The 21,594-nt window shown below is 39.2% G+C and overlaps 1 protein-coding gene across 1 annotated transcript in view; it reads left to right on the top strand.

The window, feature by feature from the left end:
• The window catches only part of LOC130602949 (bifunctional heparan sulfate N-deacetylase/N-sulfotransferase 4), a 108,091-nt gene that overhangs the window by 9,800 nt on the left and 76,697 nt on the right, over positions 1–21,594 (top strand). Inside the window, exon 2 of the mRNA XM_057416290.1 lies at positions 7,395–8,639. Within this exon, the coding sequence (XP_057272273.1) occupies positions 7,659–8,639 (981 nt within the window). The 5' untranslated portion in view covers positions 7,395–7,658. The remainder of the gene's footprint in view (positions 1–7,394; positions 8,640–21,594) is intronic.

Below are 21,594 nucleotides of genomic sequence, written 5' to 3'. Positions count from 1 at the left end.
CCTTTATATATTTATGTACACTAATAAGGTCACCCCTCAGTCTCCTCTTCTCCAAACTATAGAGACCCAGCTCCCTCAGTCTTTCCTCATAAGGGAGATGCTCCACTCCCTTAATCATCTTTGTTGCCCTGCGTTGGACTCTCTCCAGCAGCTCCCTGTCTTTCTTGAACTGAGGAGCCCAGAACTGGACACAATATTCCAGATGCGGTCTCACCAGGGCAGAGTAGAGGGGAAGGAGGACCTCCCTCGACCTACTAACCACCCCCCTTCTAATACACCCCAGGATGCCATTGGCCTTCTTGGCCACAAGGGCACAGTGTTGGCTCATGGTCATCCTGTTGTCCACGAGGAACGAGGACCCCCAGGTCCCTCTCCCCTACACTGATCTCTAACAGGTCGTTTCCCAACCTATACTGGAACCTGGGGTTGTTCCTGCCCAGATGCAGGACTCTACACTTTCCCTTGTTATATTTCATCAAGTTATTCCCTGCCCAACTCTCCAGCCTGTCCAGGTCTCGCTGGATGACAGCACAGCCTTCTGGCGTGTCAGCCACTCCTCCCAGCTTAGTGTCATCAGCAAACTTGCTGATAGTACACTCAATTCCCTCACCTAAATCATTGATGAATATATTAAATAATACCAGTCCCAGTACTGACCCTTGAGGCACTCCACTAGTTACAGGCCTCCAACTAGACTCCGCCCCATAGACTACAACTCTCTGGCTTCTCTCCTTCAGCCAGTTCGCAGTCCACCTCACTACCTGATCATCCAGACCACACTTCCTCAATTTAGCTGTGAGGATGCTGTGGGAGACTGTGTCAAATGCTTTGCTGAAGTCAAGGTAGACCACATCCACCGCTCTGCCATCATCCATCCACCGTGTTATTTCCTCATAAAAGGCTAAGAGATTGGTCAAACATGATTTCCCCTTGGTGAAGCCATGTTGACTGCCCCTCATAACCCTCTTATCCTTGATATGCCTTAAGATGGCACCAAGGATAAGGTGTTCCATCACTTTCCCAGGGACGGAGGTGAGGCTGACCAGTCTATAGTTACCCGGGTGACTATAGTTACGTTCTCCCCTCACGCATGGTCCTCCTAAGACTATACTTTTATTATTACTAATTTCACACCTGACACTCAAGAATTCAGTAATCTGAATTCTGAGCAAATATTACAACTGCTTACATTTAAAAACACTGATAAATTGTGACACTTGAAGAAAATGTCACTGAAACATCACAGATGGGATATTTACGTGCATTTCCGGGTGGTCCAAATGACTGTGGGACTGTTAGAAATTAATCGGTCTTACAATAAATTTCTCCTGGGAGTTAAGCAATGCAAAAAGGTCTTACATTTGGTCTGGAGAATCAAAGGAGGCAACAATTCTGTGAGAATCTGCAGAAAGAACAATACCTTCCTTACAGTCTTTTTAATTCATATTTGTAGAAAGGTCCCAAAGATTCACATAGAATATCTTTGTGAGAAGTCTCATTAACCACAGAATAGTTAGGGTTGGAAAAGACCTCAAGATTCTCTAGATCCAAACCCCTGCCATGGGGAGGGATGCCTCACCCTAGACCATGTTGCCTAAGGCTCAGTCCAAGCTGGCCCTGAACACTGCCATGGATGGAGCATCCACCACTTCTTTGGGCAACCTGTGCCAGTGCCTCACCACCCTCATAGTAAAGAGCTTCTTCCTTATATCTAACCTGAACTTCCTCTGTTTAAGTTTGAACCCATTACCCCTTGTACTATCACTATAGTCCCTGATGAAGAGTCTCTCTCCGGCATCCTTGTAGACTCCCTTCAGATACTGGAAGGCTGCTATGAGGTCTCCACACAGCTTCTCTTCTCCAGGATGAACAGTCCCAACTTTCTTAGCCTGGTTATAGTTACCTGTCTAAAAGCATCCATAAGAGCAAAACCAAAACCCAAACCACTGATGAGTCAGCTACTTCGGATCACACGTGAAATAATGAGAACAAAATATGTTTGCTTGTGTGCTGTTGCAACCGTACATGTATCATTGAGTGTTCCAGAAAGTGGGACTTGTGGCAAGGCAGTGGTGGCTATCTGCACGCCTTTGGGAGTATTAAAGGAACAGAAACAATTCTTACAGGGCTCGTTCTGATCACAATTCCCCTATTCAATCCACAGACAAGTAAAACACTAAAAATAAAACACTCTATTAGCATGCTTCAGATCATACTTGACAATACTAACCATGATCCAGATCAACTTTGGTGGTCCTGGACAGAGACAAATGGTTAACTTTGCATGAATCTGTCCACACCTATCGGATGTTATCAGATTTTCAAGCATGAAGTTTACAGCTTCCTAAGTACCTTTACACCACTTCCCCCAACTATCTTATATACATTGTAAAGTGTGGGGGGGGGGGGGGGGGGGTGGGGGGTGTGGCGCGCACACCTGTACACACATGAGAATACATCTATGTATGAAACCTATCTCCAAATATGCCTTTAGCTGCCTTTCCACCAGGGAGCCTTTTTTCTTCAAATCTCCAAGTTCTGAAATCATCTGGAAGAGTTTAGAGCCAAAGAAATATAGAAGTCAAGAGGGTCAAATAGCTAGCTTCCAAGTATTGTTTCATGCACACAACCATGCCAGCTTTCATTGAGTTCACAAGTTACTGAGGTATTTGAAGCACTTTGTTTTACATTCATTATCAACTTCGACCTATGGCATCATTTAGCTTTCTCAAATCACACAAGATTATATGTGCATTACAGACTGATCAAATAGCTGAAAATACTGGAACATTGGTGTTTTAACTTAGAGATAATTATGCATCAAAAATAAACAGGACATGAAAGTGCTGAACAGCCTCTCCACTCAGAAATTATAAGGTGGAGCTAGGACAAAGTTAGAAGACCTGCAACAGCTTTTATCAGCCCTTATCCTAGGCAAAAGAATGTTCTAAAACCTATGACCAGCTATGAGCAGGTGGCAGCAGCACCCCTCATGAGCAAAGACATATTTATAAACACAAAACACATTGCAACTTTGCAAATTTTGAAAAAGAAAAAGGACACTTTCAAGAAGTGCCCAAGTTTCATGAGCTCAGTAAAAAAGTCTCTTGGAAGCTTCTGAGAAAAACAGCTGTTTTCCCTCTGCATGAATTGAAACCCTGAACTTTCTCTAATGGTCAACAGGAGCAGTTTTTTCCACTTAAATCAGTTTGCTTGTTTCTATATTGAATGAGCAGCCATATGTAAGGAGTAGCAAGTAGGTTTCACAAATCATTTGGCTTCTAATAAATGGCAGAAGTCATACAAGCTTATAAAGGAAGGAAAAGAGGAAAGTTCACAGTATTTTTTTTTAGCCTAAAGGGAAATTTTAGATATAGAAAACAAAGACACTCTGACTTCTGTTGGAGTAGAATGGAAAGAAGCCTCTGACCTGGCTCCAGATGGATTACTTATAGAGCATTCCACGAGAGCAGCCTTGCATGCTGGTGCAGACAGGAGACTAGGAACAACTGTATTGCAGTGATGCAAATCTAGCAAGCATCCTGCTCCTCTACCCTGCACTGGCATCAACATGCTCTTTCATGCTGCAGACATGAAGTCTATTAACTTGATCCGTGGAGCAGATAAACACAACGGTTGCTTAACATCAACAACTCTATTTTCCAGAAGTTGAATTAGATCAGAGACCCTTAGCCTACCTACAAGACAGGGTAAGAAAAGTAGTAGAGCTTTACAACAGCCCTGCAAGACAGTGCTCTGACCCTGCTCTTTGGACAGGCTGGCAGCCTCCTGCCAGAGCCAAACTGCTCACTTACCACCTCTTTTTCCAGAGAGATGATAGAAGGCAGCAACTCTCAATGGAGTTTCACCCATTTACCCAGGTGATAACTTAATTATTTCAGCTATCCCTTATTAGCAATTAACAGCTACTTTCACTAACTGTAACTGTTTTCTGCAATGTATGTCCTACCCTGATTAGTTGCACCTAATTTGGTCAAAATGTTTGTTGAATCACTAAGCCCTGTGAGAAAGTCTGAGTATAGGAACTGGACCATGAGAGAATCAGCTTTGATTCCTGATGCAATGTTAACACATGGTGTTCATACAAGACTGTTTCTCTTCACTATATTGCTATCAGTTTTAAACAGTTGAGTCCTAATCTCCCATTCAATCAATGCTCATAATCAGTATGCTTTAATCATCAATTGAAAGCATTTTTTAAGGGGAAGCAGGAAGTAGTGTTTAATAAGGAGGCAGCAATTTTGAAACCTCTGTTTTTCTCTGGCTGACTGAACTAAAGAAAAATTACAGTTCCTGCAGATGGCTATAGCATCACAACAAAGATACACTGCAGAGATCTGCTCTCTGAGGAAAGGCCCCATGCCTAAGAAGTCAGCTGAATGCAAGACTTAAGATCTACATCATGCTCTGGATGAGTGTAACCTTGATCCAGTGTAGACAGCTTTGGGCTTTACCCCTGAATAGTCAATGAATGCTGACTGGTGACCATAGGAATACAGGACCTCAGACACCCAATTCTAAAATGAAACTAATATTAATAACACTAATTATGAAATATAGCCTATTTTCATGTTTCTTAAATAAATATAGCATAGCAATGCTCCTAAGATATTTGAATTTCTTAGTGAATAGAAAGCTGTTGAAATTTATGAGGGAGAGTTTCAAAGACACAAACCACACTTAACTTCCAATTATGACTTGGAAAATGTCCCACTAATGGCTAATATAGCTGATTTTCATAAACTTTAATTACTTCACACTTTTTTTAACTGAACAGCATTATCAGTTCAAAAGAGCAATTCAAACGCAATGCACAAACTAAAAGAGATCTGCTCCAATGCCAGGTTTCTGTATAAAAGTTTAAATTCCTTATCAATTCTAGTATTTAGACATTTAGATAATTGTGAATATTGGCACTTGTTATACCACCTACATACAACAGACTTATTAAATTAAATCTGATTACTAGAATTTTAACTGGAAGAGATTTTACCAATGTTATTTGGATCAAATAGTTTGGAATGAAGACCATATTTTTGTTTTGGCTAGTATAAAGTCAGGAGCTTCTCGTATTTTACATTTCCATTTAGTTTTGCACATTACATTTAGTAATACAAGCAACAGCAGCAGCAAAGATCTGCCTCATTATTTGGACAGCTTGCAATGTCAGTACCTGGGAGATCTAGCAGGACAGAACAGTGAGGAAAAAACGTGCAATTTTAGCTCTCTGGTCATGCTGTTCTCTTGCACCCCAGGTGTAGGCTAAGACATTTGGTAAGCATTCAGTGTGATTTAGTAGCAGATTTTTTAGAGCAGAGGTCTTATGTTTCATTTATTTTTACACATAAGAGTCTTAATTAAGGTGCTTTACCTGCTCTGAGGATTTCGAGACTCTTCTGGAAAATGCCTGGCAGCACGCAGAGCTATCCGCTCTGCGTAGACAGCAGGTGCCGCCTGCTAAAAAGCGAGAAAACATTGCCCCCTAGTGCTGAAACAAAGCAGAGGCTGCAGCGTCCGAGAGGGGCTTTTAATTCTTGTTTCCAAGATACCTGCCTCTCTCATGCTAACAAATTTAAGGCTTGGTGCAATTAGCTGTTTTGTGGGGAGGTTACTCACCTTTCCAACAGAGAGCAGTCCTCCAGATCCAATAAACCCTCGGAGTCCTGCTGAGTGACTCGTCAATGTCACCAAAACTTGAACATGGCCTCACAGAGGATTTTTCACTTGATACCGTTTTATCTTTTGATAAAATCTGAATTGGAGTTTCAATAGGGAGCAAGATTCCAGCAAGCAGTCAGAACTGCAGAACAAGGGAAGCAGCAAAGGGGAGCAAATATTCTTACAGTTATCAGGGTGATTTTCATTTCCTAGTGATAGGTGTGATTTCTTTTATTTCTTCTGTCATACATGAGACTTTTCTAAATTCAGAACAATTTTTCTCATTTCTGTTGACTTCCATCCACAGATAAGCTACCCGCCTTGCCCACCTTTTGGCCAATTGATGTGTAACACAAGTAGGGCTGTTGATGGATTTGCCCACCATACAGGCGTACTAATCTCTTGGCAAGCTTCTGAGAAAGGTAAAGCAGATAGAATTCTGAACCTGCCAAAGTCACAAATAGCCTTAGCAACAACTCCCTCTGAAAACTGTGAAAGCATCAACAAGCCTCTCATGGGCAAGTAGACCTATTAATTCACTACTTCATCATTCTGTTCATTGCTTGACAAGCTTCCAAAAAGCAGTAGGAGAGCAGTATACAAAGCATTTCAAGAAAAATTAAAACTTTTCACTTGCATTTTCAAGATCCTGAACCAACACAATCAAGAGGTTTGTTAGAACTGTGTACCAGACTCCTAAAATATACTGGTAGATTATTTTTTTCACTATCTTTCTTACAAGTGTTTTCCAGTTTTAGGTATAAAGCTTAGGATGAAGGAATAGTTTCCAGAATGAAATTCAAAATTGTAATCTGAGTTAATGGAGGAGGACACATAAATTAACAACTACCTGACGAAAATGTTTCTTCCTTGCAGCTCAAAAAATCATTCATAGTTTAGAGTCTCACATTGTTCCAATAAGTAAACAATATAAATAATTCAGAAAGATGTTAATTCCTGTATCAGCCCATACAGCAGCACTGGCTATTTAGTTATTTTTAATTGCCTCTGAGTCATGTGGGTTACTCTTACCAATAGTATTTTTTCATAAGTTTAGGTAGAATTACCAGGAATTGCACAAGGGCTTCAGAGCTGGCCAGGCAGTCAGGTTTAAGCCCCTTGTACTTCACCCATACAGTACAGCAGGGACAGACTGAAGTCCCGGTCCTTCAGCTGGAGGTGTCATTTCAGACAGCCCTTAAATGGGCTTTAAAGTATTGATCATTCCAGGTACAGAATGGAAACTGGAGAGAAAAGTTCTGCAAATCTTTCCTCAAAGTCCTCTCATGCCTTTCACTTTACTTTCATTAGTTTCATGGTCCAACATAGAATTTTTTGCCCCTTTCAAAATACTTCTGAAGTTTGAAACTGACATGGAACATGCCCCAGTATTTAAAAAGTATTTACTTTATCCTAATTTTGTCCTGCAATCTTCAGTCATTCCCATCTGTGATAGTAATTTTAGATAAGAAGTGTCCATAAATGAAGAGATACATGTCCTCAAGAAATTATGTTCATACTTTATACCCTAGGAATATGGGAGAGCTCTTTAATGCAGCTTATCTTAATACATCAAAAAAAAAGTGACACAGAGTGTTCCTCTAACTTCCCTCTTAACTGAGATTACCAGTATCAATCACTGACTTTATCAACATGTGGGTTTAATTGCTTTATGGATTTTATTCTATTTACTCTTCCTCTGCTCCTTGTTGCAGATAATGTTAATAGTCCTCTTCATTGATTATTGGCAGCTGCTGGTTTCTGACAAAACCTCTTTCAATTTAGCTTTCTGGATCCTTTGACTTCCTACTCCAACAGCTTTATAACATCCCTGACAGCTTCATAAATGCACTGCAATGGTCACATGAACATCTTGGAAGGGGAATTGGCACCTCTGCATCACCTTGTTCCTATTGTACTTTAGGAGCAGAGAACCAAAAGAGCGGGAAGTTCAACAGAAGCTGAACGTCCTGCGAAAGATGAGTCTAATTGTGAAGTTCCGCAGAAGTTTCAGAACATTAGTCATTCTTCTGGCAACCTTCTGCTTGGCAAGTATTGTCATTTCTGCCTATTACCTCTACACCGGCTACAAGCAGGAAATGGCCTTTGTGGAAACCACTGGAGAAGCAGAGTGTGAAGACCTCAAGCTTCTACCATACAGGTCTGTGGAGCTGAAACAGGCTAAGCCAATTGATCCATCTAAAACTGATCCCACCGTCCTCCTGTTTGTGGAAAGCCAGTACTCCCAGCTGGGGCAAGACATCATAGCCATCCTTGAGTCCAGCAGATTTCAGTACCACATGGTCATTGCACCAACTAAGGGGGACATTCCCCCTCTCACAGACAGTGGAAGAGGAAAATACACGATTGTTATATATGAGAATATTTTAAAGTATGTATCCATGGACTCGTGGAATAGAGAGCTTCTGGAAAAATACTGTGTGGAATACAGTGTTAGCATAATTGGTTTTCATAAAGCCAATGAAAACAGCTCCCCCAGTACAAAATTGAAAGGATTGCCGCTACATCTTTACAATAATGTGGCCCTCAAAGACTGTATGGTAAACTCTCAGTCTCCCCTGCTGCGCATTACCAAAGCACCAAGGGTTGAGAAAGGTCCACTGCCTGGTGAAGACTGGACAGTTTTCCAGTTTAACCATTCCACCTATCAACCCGTGCTTTTAACCGAACTGCAGACCTCCAGACCGCACCTTGCAGCATTGCCAAAGGCTGCTCTGTATGCAACTGTCATCCAAGATTTGGGGCTTCATGATGGGATTCAGAGAGTCCTCTTTGGAAACAACTTGACCTTCTGGTTGCACAAACTGATCTTTATTGATGCCATCTCTTTCCTATCAGGGAAGAAGCTCACCCTGTCCTTGGACAGGTATATTCTGGTTGACATAGATGACATCTTTGTTGGGAAGGAGGGAACTAGGATGAACATCAATGATGTGAAGGTAAGGGAAGAACTGGGGGATACCATGTATGCAAATGGATATTTAAAAAGAGACAAAGCCTGAAAAAGCTGGCAAGCTCCATTTCTGGGTAAAGGCTGAAAGTGCATGAGAGTAGCTAGCAGATATAGAAACTGTAACTTAAGATTACTTTACAAGTCTGTTTACGCACATACACAGAGATGTATTTATGTATGTGTATGTACATTGATACACAGAGATGGCCTGATACAGTAATGCATATGGCAAACGTACTGGTTGCTTAGTGCATCTGAGTAACAAAGGAGACATTTTATATCTGACATGAGAGATCTTTCTTTAACCTAAATAAAAGGATCTCAGTTTCTCGAGCAGGTTTGCTGCTAAGATACCTGAATTTTTAGATAAAACCATATTTTACACTGCATTAATTTTGTTTTCCCCTATGTACACACATACACATGTATGTCTGCAGCATATACAAAATACCATCTAATAGGCATTTTTTTTATTCTTCCTTTCAGTATTTCTGAAAAGTAAATGGAACAATAGAAGATGGTTGCCTTTTTAAATCTCACATAACTATCACTATGTTTAAAAGGAACAAAAAAAATAAAAGGAAAAAAAAAGCCTGGAAGAGTTACAGTCACATTTTGACTTAAAAAAAATTACCAAGAAAATTTTCCTTAGCAGACTGGCAGATCAGCGTTTAAAGTTCCTAGTGGCAGGATGGAAGCATAGCCTATACTTAGCAAATGACATAAACACCTGGTATGGTGAAAAGCCCACAGACTTTGGAAGCTCTTTGAAACTCATTTCATAGTTTGTAGTATCCAGGGGTACAATTACATTTGCTTAGAGTAACTTTCAAAGATGTGCGCAAGTTGTACAGAACTCAATAGCATGACAATTATTTCCTTGCAATTTTCCACATGTGGGAATTGTCATATTCAGAGATTAGCTGAAGTTCCTAAGCATGCAACGTCACATTCTTAAGCCTTTACTCTAAAGGTTTTGTTTCTGTAAATACCCCACTACTTCCATGAGCAATAGGCAACCTTTTGTTTTTAAACACATATTTCTATTTCATTACTTAATTCTTATTTCCATTTCTACAACTTCTCTATTCAGCTGCCTCCTCATCCAGTTCAGTAAGACAGATAACAAAACACCCAGAAAAAGCAGTAGTCTCATATACAGTTAGAACTATTTTGCACATTAGAACAGATCAGGTAATTCTGTCAGCCAAACCAGGCATATGAATGCTCATCAGGCTGATTTCTAGAACCAGGCACTTGCAATGCCTGGTATCTTGAGATGTGAGCACTGTGCACAAGCTCGGTGATCAAGTGCTCTCTCTGGAAATATATGTAAAATGCTCTGAGAAAGGGCTTGTATACAAGAGGAAATTAACTGGAAAGGCAATTGTGGAACAAGGTTTTCAGCAGTAGCTTTCCACCTGTACAATTTTGAGAGCATCTCTTCCTGATGTGGTTTGCTCCACTAAGGAAGTCTATTATTCTACATTGGGTAAAGAGCCTCTATTACGATAAGAAGAATGTCCACAGAGAGTCACTTGGAAATTCAGATCATACTTTTGACTGGAATAATATCACTAGACAGAAAAAAAACTAAGTTGCCTCCTTCATTATCCAGCAATCAATATTACTAGTTATTAGTAGCGTGTGCTTGGGGGAGCAGCCACGATTCAATGCTCTTTATTATGGATGACAGGGAAGAAAACTCCAGATCCAGGGGCTTGAGTAGGAGGCAGATGGCGGAACCATGGCTGTTAAAAAGCATTCAGCATCAGTTTTACATGCTGCACACATTTATCCGTCTGAAAACTGAGCAGTCCACATTGATGAGTATCTTGAGAATAGCAAGAAAAATCATCTGCTAGGACTCATACTTTTTCTTAAATTATAGATTATGTTTGAGTCAAGGTATGAAGGGAAGCTTCCATTCTATCCACATTTCCTGAGTGCAAAAGTAGCATCCCACTTCCATCACAAAACCACCAACAGTACGACTCAGGAGATGAATCCTTTCTTCACCTCTAACAAGAAATCATGCCACAAACACAGACCATGGGGAGAAATCTTTTGCAGGCACAGGCTCAGAACCAGTCTTTCCATGAAACAATCTTTTGGGGACAATAAAAATTGTATCTCACTTGTAGAAAATGTTCACATGCAAATCCCCTCTGCAACTTGACCATCCATTGATATTCTGTCCTTAACATTGTTGATTTCATTTCAGATCAGTTACCACATACAGGTTTGTTCCTCAGGGTATTTCACCTACACTTGTGACAGAAATCAGTCCATTCTTGTAGACTGGACATTCCCAGAACACATACACATTCAAAACAGGATGCTTGCTAATGAACATCATAACACCAAAATCAGAGTGTACATTAGTTAGTTTAAAATAAAGGATAATTACAGCCAGTTAGCAAATAATGTCCCAAGCCACTTGGGGAAGAAGGCAATTAAGAACCAGTGGGGCTTTATTCATCCCTTAAGGCAGAACAGCTTTTGTGCTAGAAAGGCAAATATAGCAGAGTGAGACATATAAGAAGCTGATGTGCAAGTGGTATCAAAGTACTTTTGGGCATTTGGAAGCAGCAGCTGTGGCCAGGTGCTCTGAGAGGGTTGTGTTTTCAGGGCATGAGATTTAGGGGCAGGTTGTGCTTGTCCTAGAGGGGTATGATAAGGGTGGAAGTGTGAATGACTCCAACAGCTAGAAGGACTAGCATAGCATCTCTATGTTGTTTAACAAAATGTGGCAGAACTTGGACCATCTCCCTTCTTTCTTGAATTGCATATTACAGGTATATTTAGCACCAAAAAAACCCCAAACACCTACCACCAAAAAAAAAATCCAACCAACAACCAACCCCCCAAATCTATATGTATGATGTGATGCACCTCAAAAATAGTATCACTGTCCCCTGCAATGCAAGTTTAAACTGTCAGATCACCAATACAAACTAAAATATTTGTTATTTATACAGTGCTTTCAAAAAACAAAACAAGAGAACCATATAATGCAGGGCTTGTAATGAAACAGTTTCTTAGCACTCAACAATCCACTGCGTTATGCCGCTATGTCACTACTTCTCCAGTTCCTTCAGTTCTCGTCATTTGTCACTGCAAGCAGTATAGTTTCACTTTGCAGAGGTATACAGACTCCCTGCTAGGCTCTCCTAAGGTGCCACTCACACTCATGTTCCTTGGGAATGCCTTCATACAAGGCAGATTCCCAGGTGCATAAAAGAATACAACTGAATAGTTACACACCTCCCAGCTGCATGAAAAGTACAGGTAAATAACATCACTCTGTTCAGCCTCTTAGGTTTTTCCTTCTTCCAGGGACCAAACATGTAGCAAGTGCCAACCCAAAGGGCATATGAATAGAAATAAGGTTCCTGATAACAGTATTTGTATGTAACAATAAAAAGACAAGTAACACCATTCCTGTGTAATAACTTCCTACAACTCAATTATTATCCCCTCACAAAGCCATTTCTCAATTAGGTTCTTCAGGGATACGTATAGTTATGCAATGTGTGGCATCAGCTAGAGAAACAGAGATAAGAGAACAGAGTTATTATGGGCTCTGCTTACCACAAAAGATCTCCTAGTCCTTGTATTGTAGAAGTTGTGCAAGGTCATGTCTGGCTAAGTAATTAAACAGAAAGTCAGCAGAGCCACAGAAAGCTGTTTTCCCAAGCTTTGCAGGGATCTATCTTGAGCCTAGTGAGCTTCTGCAAATGAATTTCTCCCTTTCTCTCCTGCCAATCTATTATCTTACTGATGGATTTTAGAAGGCAAAAGACTCAAGGATTCATCAGTTAATTTGCAAAATTACCTTATCTGTGTACTTGCAAATTACATTGGTTCCCAGCCACACAAGATGATGATCACCGTCAGCAGTGACCTAGTAAAAAGCCTAGAAACCCCTGGTTACGCTGTGTCTGGGATTACCATACTGAGAAGATAGAGAAATTTTACCTTCACGGTTTCCTTTTAACTGAGTACAAACAGAGCTGTGCTACCCAAACGTGTAGCAAGAACTTGCTAAAGTCTTTTTTGTTGTTGTTGCCATAGTAAGACCTAGTGCAATATTTACATGCTTGGGAATGTCATTTGGGTTACTGCTGACTGTAGTCCTTCCTTCTTGCAGCACCAAAAAGCTCATCTGTATTCTCCCATCTTTTTCCACTCTAAGCTTCAGTCTACTTACTTCAGTGGAAATAAGCATTACATTAGTGTCTGACAACTCTTCACTTCCACAGGTCTGCACTTTGTCTTTGACCTTCATCATCATTAGAACACCTTGAACACTTCAAGGCTGTGATATCTTGTTCATTTTAGTATTTTAAAGACAGGAATTCATGTTGGAGTTGCATCTTTTCTGGTAATGCTAAATTAATGAGTGCTGGCCTATCAGGAGGCTGAGCTCCATAACTGAATCTCTCCAGCATATGCATTTTCTGATCTTTCTGCATTAACAATTGCTTTCTATTGGAATAATTAGAAATGCCACCAGGCCATGCCACCAGGCATGGCAGAAGGATAGTCAGGACAAAGCTGCAGGTGGGCACAGGGTGAGTAAAGCTTTCCACGCTGCTGTGTGCAAACCTTCCTCCCTGTCCATGCAAAGTCTAAATGCCTTTTGAAAGAAGGATTTTAATATTAAACTATTGTAGACTAATGCTTGTTCCTGTTTCAGTTCTGCTGGGATGCCTTACCTTTTGTGCTGTTTGGAGTTGCTGTTATGGACTCAAGCCAGCCAGATGGATGAGGAATCTAACAACAGACAGGAATGTATTTCTGCATCCCTTCACAGAATTTGGCATCTAGTGTCATAGAATCCCCCCAGCTTTCTATAGAAATTTGTCAGCAGTGGTCAAGACCAGAATTAAGAGTCTGTGAGGATTATAACAGACACTTGGATTTCTAACTCAGGTTTTTGAAGAGTTTCTCTGGATGCTCTACTCTCTTCTGGCCATCCTGCACTCACACCCAACTGTAGGGAAGGTCCTAATGGAAATAACAGTGGCCCAGTACCTCAGTCTGCATCCAGTTACTTCCAAATGTCCTCAATATCAGTCTCCAAAACCCCCAGTGCTTGGGCAAAATTTGAAACTTCTGGTGCTATAAATAGCCACTAGAAACACATCCTTTTTTTTTTTTTTTTTTGTTCATTCATTTGCAGCTTTCTCCTTCAGCAGAAGCTGCAAATAGCGATTGATGCCTTGCTGATGAGACGTAACAGTCATCCCTACAGTCTTTTTGTAATAATAAAGTCCTGCCAGTGAAGTAACCACACCAATGGACAACACAGAAGAAATTAAAAACATAAGATGTATGAGCATAGGAAGCTAGAGGAGACAGCTAAGCATCAGTCATTATAAGCTGTGTTGCTCCACTGTCATCTTTTAAAGCACTTGAGAGTGGCAGTGAACAACATAATGAAGCAAAATGCTGGAGTTCACACTTTTGGATGGTCTTAAAAAAAAAAAAAATTAATGTAAAATGAGCTGAGAAGGTATTATAAGAAAAATTTAACGATCAGACAATCTTTCTAAAAATGGGAATGTCTGCTCCATTCTGCTTCAGCCGAGATGACACTTCATTCAATATTTTCCTTGTTTAGGTCTCTTGAATCCCCCAATTCTTTCTGCAATAATCTGGGTGTTGAACACTGCTCAAGTGCCTTGTCAAGATACATCACACAAAATGTTTCATACTATTTTTTTTTCAATAAAGCCTGTTTTTTCATGCATTCCTTTGCCATCAGCAGAACATTTATTTTCCTCCTTGGTGGCCTGGTGGATTAACTGTCTGTCCAAGCACCCTGCCTGAATTATAATAGATTTGGGGTTCTCTCATCTGCCAGGTTTCCCACCAAAGATATGGAAGGTCTCAACAGTGTTTTGTAGAGTCTTGTCAGAAAACAAATTCTGGTGTCTTTGACCTTCTAATTCTTACATTTCATGAGTTTAGACAATTAGATTCCTTCCATGTGTCCCACATGTTATAGGGGTACTTCTGTCACATGGTCTAAGCAAGATTTTCCTGTGTTTTCCTCACTCAGTGCTTTTTTCCCAGAGGGTGCACAGGAGAGCCTGTAGAGTTAAAAGATTCCAAGCAGAGCAATTTGATTCTGCTGTACAAGCACTTCAGAATTATCAGAAATCCCTTTTATTTTTCCTAAAGAAAAAAGGTTTACTCTTTCACAAAGCAAGCAAAACAGAAAAATCATCCATTATTCTTCTCCTTAGCTAGCAATAAGAATTCAACAGAACTTAAGTTTTGAAAAGATTAACAATTCTGAACTGTTAAAAACCAGCACGATACCTGTTAAAATATAGAAGGGGCAGAGTTTTTCATTATTGGTCTAATTCAGAAAGGCTCATAGCCTGTGTTCAGCATCACTGTCCCCTGACAAATTCCTTTGTCTATGCTTCCACTAATTTCCTGGATTTGTACTCATTTCCCAGATCCTTTCTCCAAAGTAATTCTGAAGTCATAGTTTGTATCATACTGGAGTATATTTCCAGGATATACATGGTATTCTGTTTAATTTAACTTCATTTAATTCAGTTTAAATTGTTTTCATAACATTTAGGGAATCTGTAGGAGTCAAACCACATGGCTGCTTCATATCAGCCTCTCAAGAGGCCCACATTAACCTGAGTTTTAAAACAATGCATATTAGTTAAAAAGAAACAATAACAATTGCTTCTTGTACAGCAAAATAAGAATCTATGAAATTATCAAATGTCTTTCTAGAAGGGCTAGGCAATTCAGACTTAAAAAGCAGTCACAATTACTGCTTTAAAAGCACTTGATGTGGCAATAAACACATTACCAGGAATGCTGTATATATAATGCAGTTACTTTAGTAGCAGTGTTACTTAAGTAACTTTAAATATGCCTTTTTCATCCAAATGTGAGCAAAAGCTCAATTTAGAATCATTGGCATTATTCAAATGATTTGAAAAATGGAAATACTCAGAAACAGGGAAACAAGGTGAATAGATTGGAGGACAAACAAACAGATGAGATCATAGAGAAAATCTCAAAGAGAAAAGGAGAATTTTGAAACTCAAAATATTTAGTAATAATTACCTAGGCATTTTCTGCCCACCTCTGTATCATAATACAGTATGAAACTAAATCTTCATTTATTCCTATTTTTAAATCCTTACACATATCATTTGAACAATCAATAGAACCATATACCTACATAACACATGTACTCACCCAAATAAAACCTTATGGTCTTCTTTATCTCTTCTATGAATATGGCCATAGCCCCCTGCAATTAATACTTTCACTTCTAATTTTATATGTCTCCACCTGTCTTCTGTCCATATAGTCAGAATAATGTAAGGACTTTTAGGTAAAAGTTACCAATTACCAAATGCCAGTTTATGCAGAGGGCAGAATAAGAGCTGCACCTCAAACACTGAGATTGGTGTCCCTCTGAAGTGCAAAAATACTTTCTAGTAGAGGGACACTATCTGTTAATTATCAATCCTGAAGGTAAGCATGTGGAACTTTAAAAGTGGTAAATCACAATCAGATTACAATACAGACAACAGAATAAACTTCAAGCTAAACACCAGCTTCATTTCAGAACAAAATGACTTTGGTCTAAAGAAAGAAGGGGCTAAGCAATTTGGGGCTGTTCAGCCTGGTGTAGAGAAGGCTGCATGGTGACCTCATAGCAGCCTTCCAGTATCTGAAGGGGGCCTGCAAGGATGCTGGAGAGGGACTCTTCATTAGGGACTGTAATGACAGGACAAGGGGTGATGGGTTTAAACTGAAACAGGGGAAGTTCAGGTTAGATACAAGGAAAAAGCTCTTTACTGTGTGGGTGGTGAGGCACTAAAAGAGGTTGCCCAGAGAAGTGGTGAATGCTCCATCCCTGGCAGTATTCAAGGTCAGGCTGGACAGAGCCTTGGGCAATACAATCTAGTGTGAGGTGTCCCTGCCCATGGCAGGGGGTTGGAACTAGATGATCTTAAGGTCCTTTCCATCCCAAATCATTCTGTGATTCTATGATTCCAAAATCTAGGATGTAAACACTGCTTCTAGTGAGCTGTTCATTCATCTATGGGAAGATTGAGGCTTTCCTCAAAGAAATGGACTATTTTCCTATGTTTTTCCTTTTCCTCTGGCCATATACAGAGCCCAAATGCTTTTACAGAGACATAAGAACAAATGACCTTCTGCCTCCATCATTCAACATGAGTCATGCATAGCGTGGAAGAGTTAGAATGAGTCATATATTGCTTTCAGCAGTGTTTGCTGGAGAATAGTGCTTTGCATACAAACACATTGATTCGTCTGGAGAAATTCACTTTGCAAGAAACTATTCTATTTAGGAAATTTTATATAGTCTATGTGCAGCTACTTTAATAAATAAAAAAATGAATGATTTCATAGAACATTTGAAACTGTGACAGTTTGATATAGTTATTTCACCACTGAAGGGGACGTCTGTGCATCAGAGTTACTTGGGTTTTTCTGCAACGATCATAAATACACACACAAAGAATCAAATTTGATGAGAAAATCATCCTGACTTTTATGTTTATGTCACCAGATAATATTCTGGTGCTAACCATTCAGGGTTTGCTGTGAAAGCATGAGCTACAATGAAACATTACATAATGCATTGTGGTTTTCCACCAGATGCCAACTAGCTAGACCTGATAGTTTTTGACCTATGACTATTGGCATGGAAACTCTCCAGCCCTTTGTGTAAAAACAAATTAAGGTTCTCAGCTTAAAAACAAGAGCAGCGACAGGTAAACCCTTTATTATTTGCAAGTGTTTAATTTATCTTTTAAGAATGGCGGATAGTTTCACCAGCCTGGAAAGAGGTACATGTCTGGGACTCGTCTCTCACTTTATAGAAGACCCTGCAACCATGCAGTATCACTCAGGCTTTCAAAGGATGATGCCACGAACCTACAGATGGTCAACTCTTTCTCCTGAATAAGACTAACATCTGTGCACACCATCTTACCGATGCACCAGCAGTACTGAATTGTCTGCACTGTCAAGTTCCAGTACTTCTTATCATTTCAGCTGAGTCTAGGTTTAGGTTCTTTTTTTTTGTCATTGCCAAGATACATAGCAGGCTGAACCAGAAATACATGGGAGATCAGCTTGTTCTCCATGACCATGGACCACTAGATGCTAACTTGTCTCAAATGCAACCCTCTGCTTTGCTACACAGGGCACCCCAGGTTGCTGCCCCATCTTCTTAAACCCCCTGACAAAGAGACTCTCCTTTCATGTGGTTTCGCCGCCAGATGATTACTCGTTCTCCAGGTCAGGATTGCTCCTGTTTTTTTACTGCCACACAGATGCTAGCAGTAACAAGGCTTTCCAGTAAATCCCCCTGCTTCTTCACTGTCAGCCTATTCTTAATTTGGTAGTGGAATGCCAACATCAGTTTTAATTTACCTTCATTTTCATTTCCTGGCCTTTAATGTCTTATCCACACATTTCTTAGCACTGCTATCTTCACATCGCTTGTGCAGTGCCTGCTCTGAATGGACAGTGGTACCCTTTCCAAGTGATGAACATGGATGTAGCACAGCTTTGAATCCAACTGTAATAGTTTTCTGCAGGGAGGAAACACAATTACTACATAAATACAGGAGGTGAGAGGAATAAACTTATGGGCCAAATGCACCAGGCAAGGTTCCTATGAGGGTTTTTTGAGATAAGAAAGAAAAGTAATTTGAGAACTACTGCCCATAAGGCAGCATCTCCCACAGAGAGGAAGCCACAGAACATTTTTATTTTGCTATCAACCTTTTACTCTGGAAACATTGTCCTAATGAAGTAATATTTCTGCTTACAATTAGTCTGCTCTCTCTGACAGAATATGCAGTGGTCCTAAAATCAAGATTTCTAACTGTCTATGAGATTCAACTGCATAAAACCTTACTGCATAAGTGCCTTTCCATTTATTAAAATCGTATTTCTTTCACGTTCTTGGGTTTACTATTTAATATGACCTTATGTAAAAAACTTGCTAGTTTTACAATACTTACATAAAAATGATTTCTGAGTGCTATGAATTCATTTCTCAAAAAAAGTTTAAAATAAAGTTTTGGTCTCATTGGCAATTATAATCTTATAAGGCTATTTAGTGTCATCTCCTGTAGCCAAAATGTCTAAATTTGTAATGGAAATATTAAAAATAATAAATTATAATTTCAGTAGTTACAATATTTTATGCAGAATATTTTATAGAAGTTAAGAAGCCCTCTCAAGAAATGCCAGGATGAAAAAACCTATAGTTTCTTTAAAACCTTAATCGAATTTCATTTTCAAAAGTAGCAAGTAAATGAAAGGATAAATTATTCATAATTTCCTGCAAACCAGTGTATTAGTAAAAACACTCTGGAGCTTTATGAACAGTGTTTTGGTTCATTAGGATTTGATTTATTGCAACACATTGCATGTATTAAAGGTTTCTGATTTAAGACTCCAGCATTTAGCATTGATTAGCAGAGCATACGATAAAAAGCTCTTGTATTTCCAGTTAAGGTTGGCACAGAGAGACTGCTAAGACAATGTGCTGTCCTTCACATCTGAGAGATTATTTAAGAGTGACTTTGCCTGTTTAGTCAGAGGTTGTCTTACGCAGCCCTGTCATCCAAGCCATAGAGCTCACAAGGGTGGTTCTGTGGATGGGAAAAAAAGTAGTTTTAGCAAGTGAAATTCTTGAGGTTGAGTGAAACTTTTTTTTTTCCTTAATTTGTTTATTGTTTTGGTGGGTTTTGGTTGGTTGGTTGGTGGTGGTTTTTTTTTTGTGAGACCAGATCTCCTAAACCTTGGATTCCTTTTAATAAAATGAATCTCCCTTTTTGTTTAATTAGTAGTGAGATTTGCAACAAGCTAGCAAATGTCAGAATAGCCTCTTCCTTTCTCAGCCAGGACATTTGAGCAGTAAAGCCATTATCCCACCTCTAGCTCGTTTTGGAAAAGCAAAACCAGTAACTGGCTGTTCTAACTTTCAGCTGAAAGCAGTGCCCTCCCATCCCCAAACATACTCGATAGCACAGCATCACCTCAATGTTCATTTTTGGTATGATGTTTCCTTGAGGAAATAAACCTACAGATATTTTTCTTTCCTTTCAGCAGCTCAGATGGTACATACGATTTACGTATGCCAGTTTCTTTAAATATCTGTAAACCCTACTCTTTCGTATGTTTTTTATTCTTTCTTCATAATACCAGCACTCTTAATCCGCTGTTCATGTTTTAATGCAGACAGCACCCAAACAGAAGTGGGCTCAGTGACACACTGAGCCCAACAGAAGTGGGCTCAGAGACACACTCAATTTCTCTTGCATGACATCCATGCTATTTTCAACACTTCGGATTGGAGAGAGCTGAATTAGTTATCTGAGAGTGTTTCAGGTTTTTAACTGATGTAGTCATTTAATTGGCATTTTTCATTTATTTTTAAATGGTCACAAATTAAATGCATTAAAACTTGTACCTCCTTCCCAATTCTTTCTGACCAAGATATGTTGAAATTCAAAGAATTAGAGTTTAGGCTTTTAGATTTCCTTCCTTCCAACTTGTTTAGACATCTATCCTTGGACTAAATGGGTGAAAAATGCTTCCAAAATGGCAAAGTGGCAAAGCAGGGAAAAATGAAGTTGCTATTCTTGTTACTCGATCAACTTGACTGCTCCAGTGAAACAGTTTCCTGTGGCAAAATGTTGATTTATTAAATTCAGAATGTTTCACTGCAATGTGATTTAAACAAAATTCTATTCTGCCAGCTTGTCTGCTCAGGCCTGGAAAACCAGACCATTTGAAGACTATTTTTTAAATATTCCAAAAGATCATAATTAAATGTAGCTTTGGAATTTCTGATCTTCCAGAAATTAAAAAATTATTAAAAAATAATTCACACCCTGATGAGAGATTTTCTAACATGAGAATATCCCAGGAAATGGATATTTCAGATTTTTACTGCCCCTTCATTTCATGCAAAAGCCAGAATCATCATAACATTTACATTATATATATATATACATTAAATATCAACATTTGAGCAACTTTTAAAAGTTGTCTCAATTTACATTTGAATTGTCCAGATTGAAAATTGTCCACCCAAAGTCATGGGCTTCAAGGACCTATGATTTTCACCCCAAGACATCAGACCTTCAAGTAAAGGCTGTATAAAGAATATTTGAGTTCACACTTTTGACAGCATACTGTGTTTGCTTGCCTTTCTCAAAACTCATGAAATATTGACCCTTAAAACTGCCAGTGATTCTTGAAAGCACAAGTGCTTTTTTCGGTTAAGATTCAATTGTTTTAATAGGGTAAATCTCAGTATAATTTTTCATTCCCTGGGTTCTTAAACTCATCAGAACTCTGTAGAACTGTGCATTACCCTGCTCATTAATAGTGTAGATGCAAAACCAAGATCAGGATCAGTTTAGGTAATAGAAGTTTTGATATTGATTTCAATATCAAGGGGGTTTGGTCTCATAAATAGTCTCTGCAACAGCAGCTCTGACTGTGAGTTCAGGACTTTGGAGAGGAGGAGGCCACATTTCCCAGTAATATTTAATCCCTATGGGCTATAAAGACTGAAGACCTCCTTTGTAATAGTATTTACTGTAGTTTTTTCAGCAAATTAGCACAAATGTTAGGAAATTAATTGAATATGCATGGATAAATAAGCATTAATCTATACATCTCTATAATTAATAGAGACTAAATATAATCTTATTAATTTAGGAAATCTTTAATGGAGCTCAAGGTGTAAGTGTGAACTGTTGAGGCTACACTTTGCATGTTTAATAATAATAATGCATTTCTGTTAAAAAAAAATAGGTTTAGCTGCAGAATGCAAAGTTTTTAATAAAAAAGCTCTGCATGTGTCTTTCTAGTAACATATCCCAAGATTT

This window comes from Pezoporus wallicus, unplaced genomic scaffold (genome assembly GCF_028554395.1).
Source record: "Pezoporus wallicus isolate ANWC-B61680 ecotype Strahan unplaced genomic scaffold, APGP_CSIRO_Pwel_v1 contig_6427, whole genome shotgun sequence".
NCBI classification, from domain to species: Eukaryota; Metazoa; Chordata; class Aves; order Psittaciformes; family Psittacidae; genus Pezoporus; species Pezoporus wallicus.
This window is presented reverse-complemented; position numbering and strand designations above follow the sequence as displayed.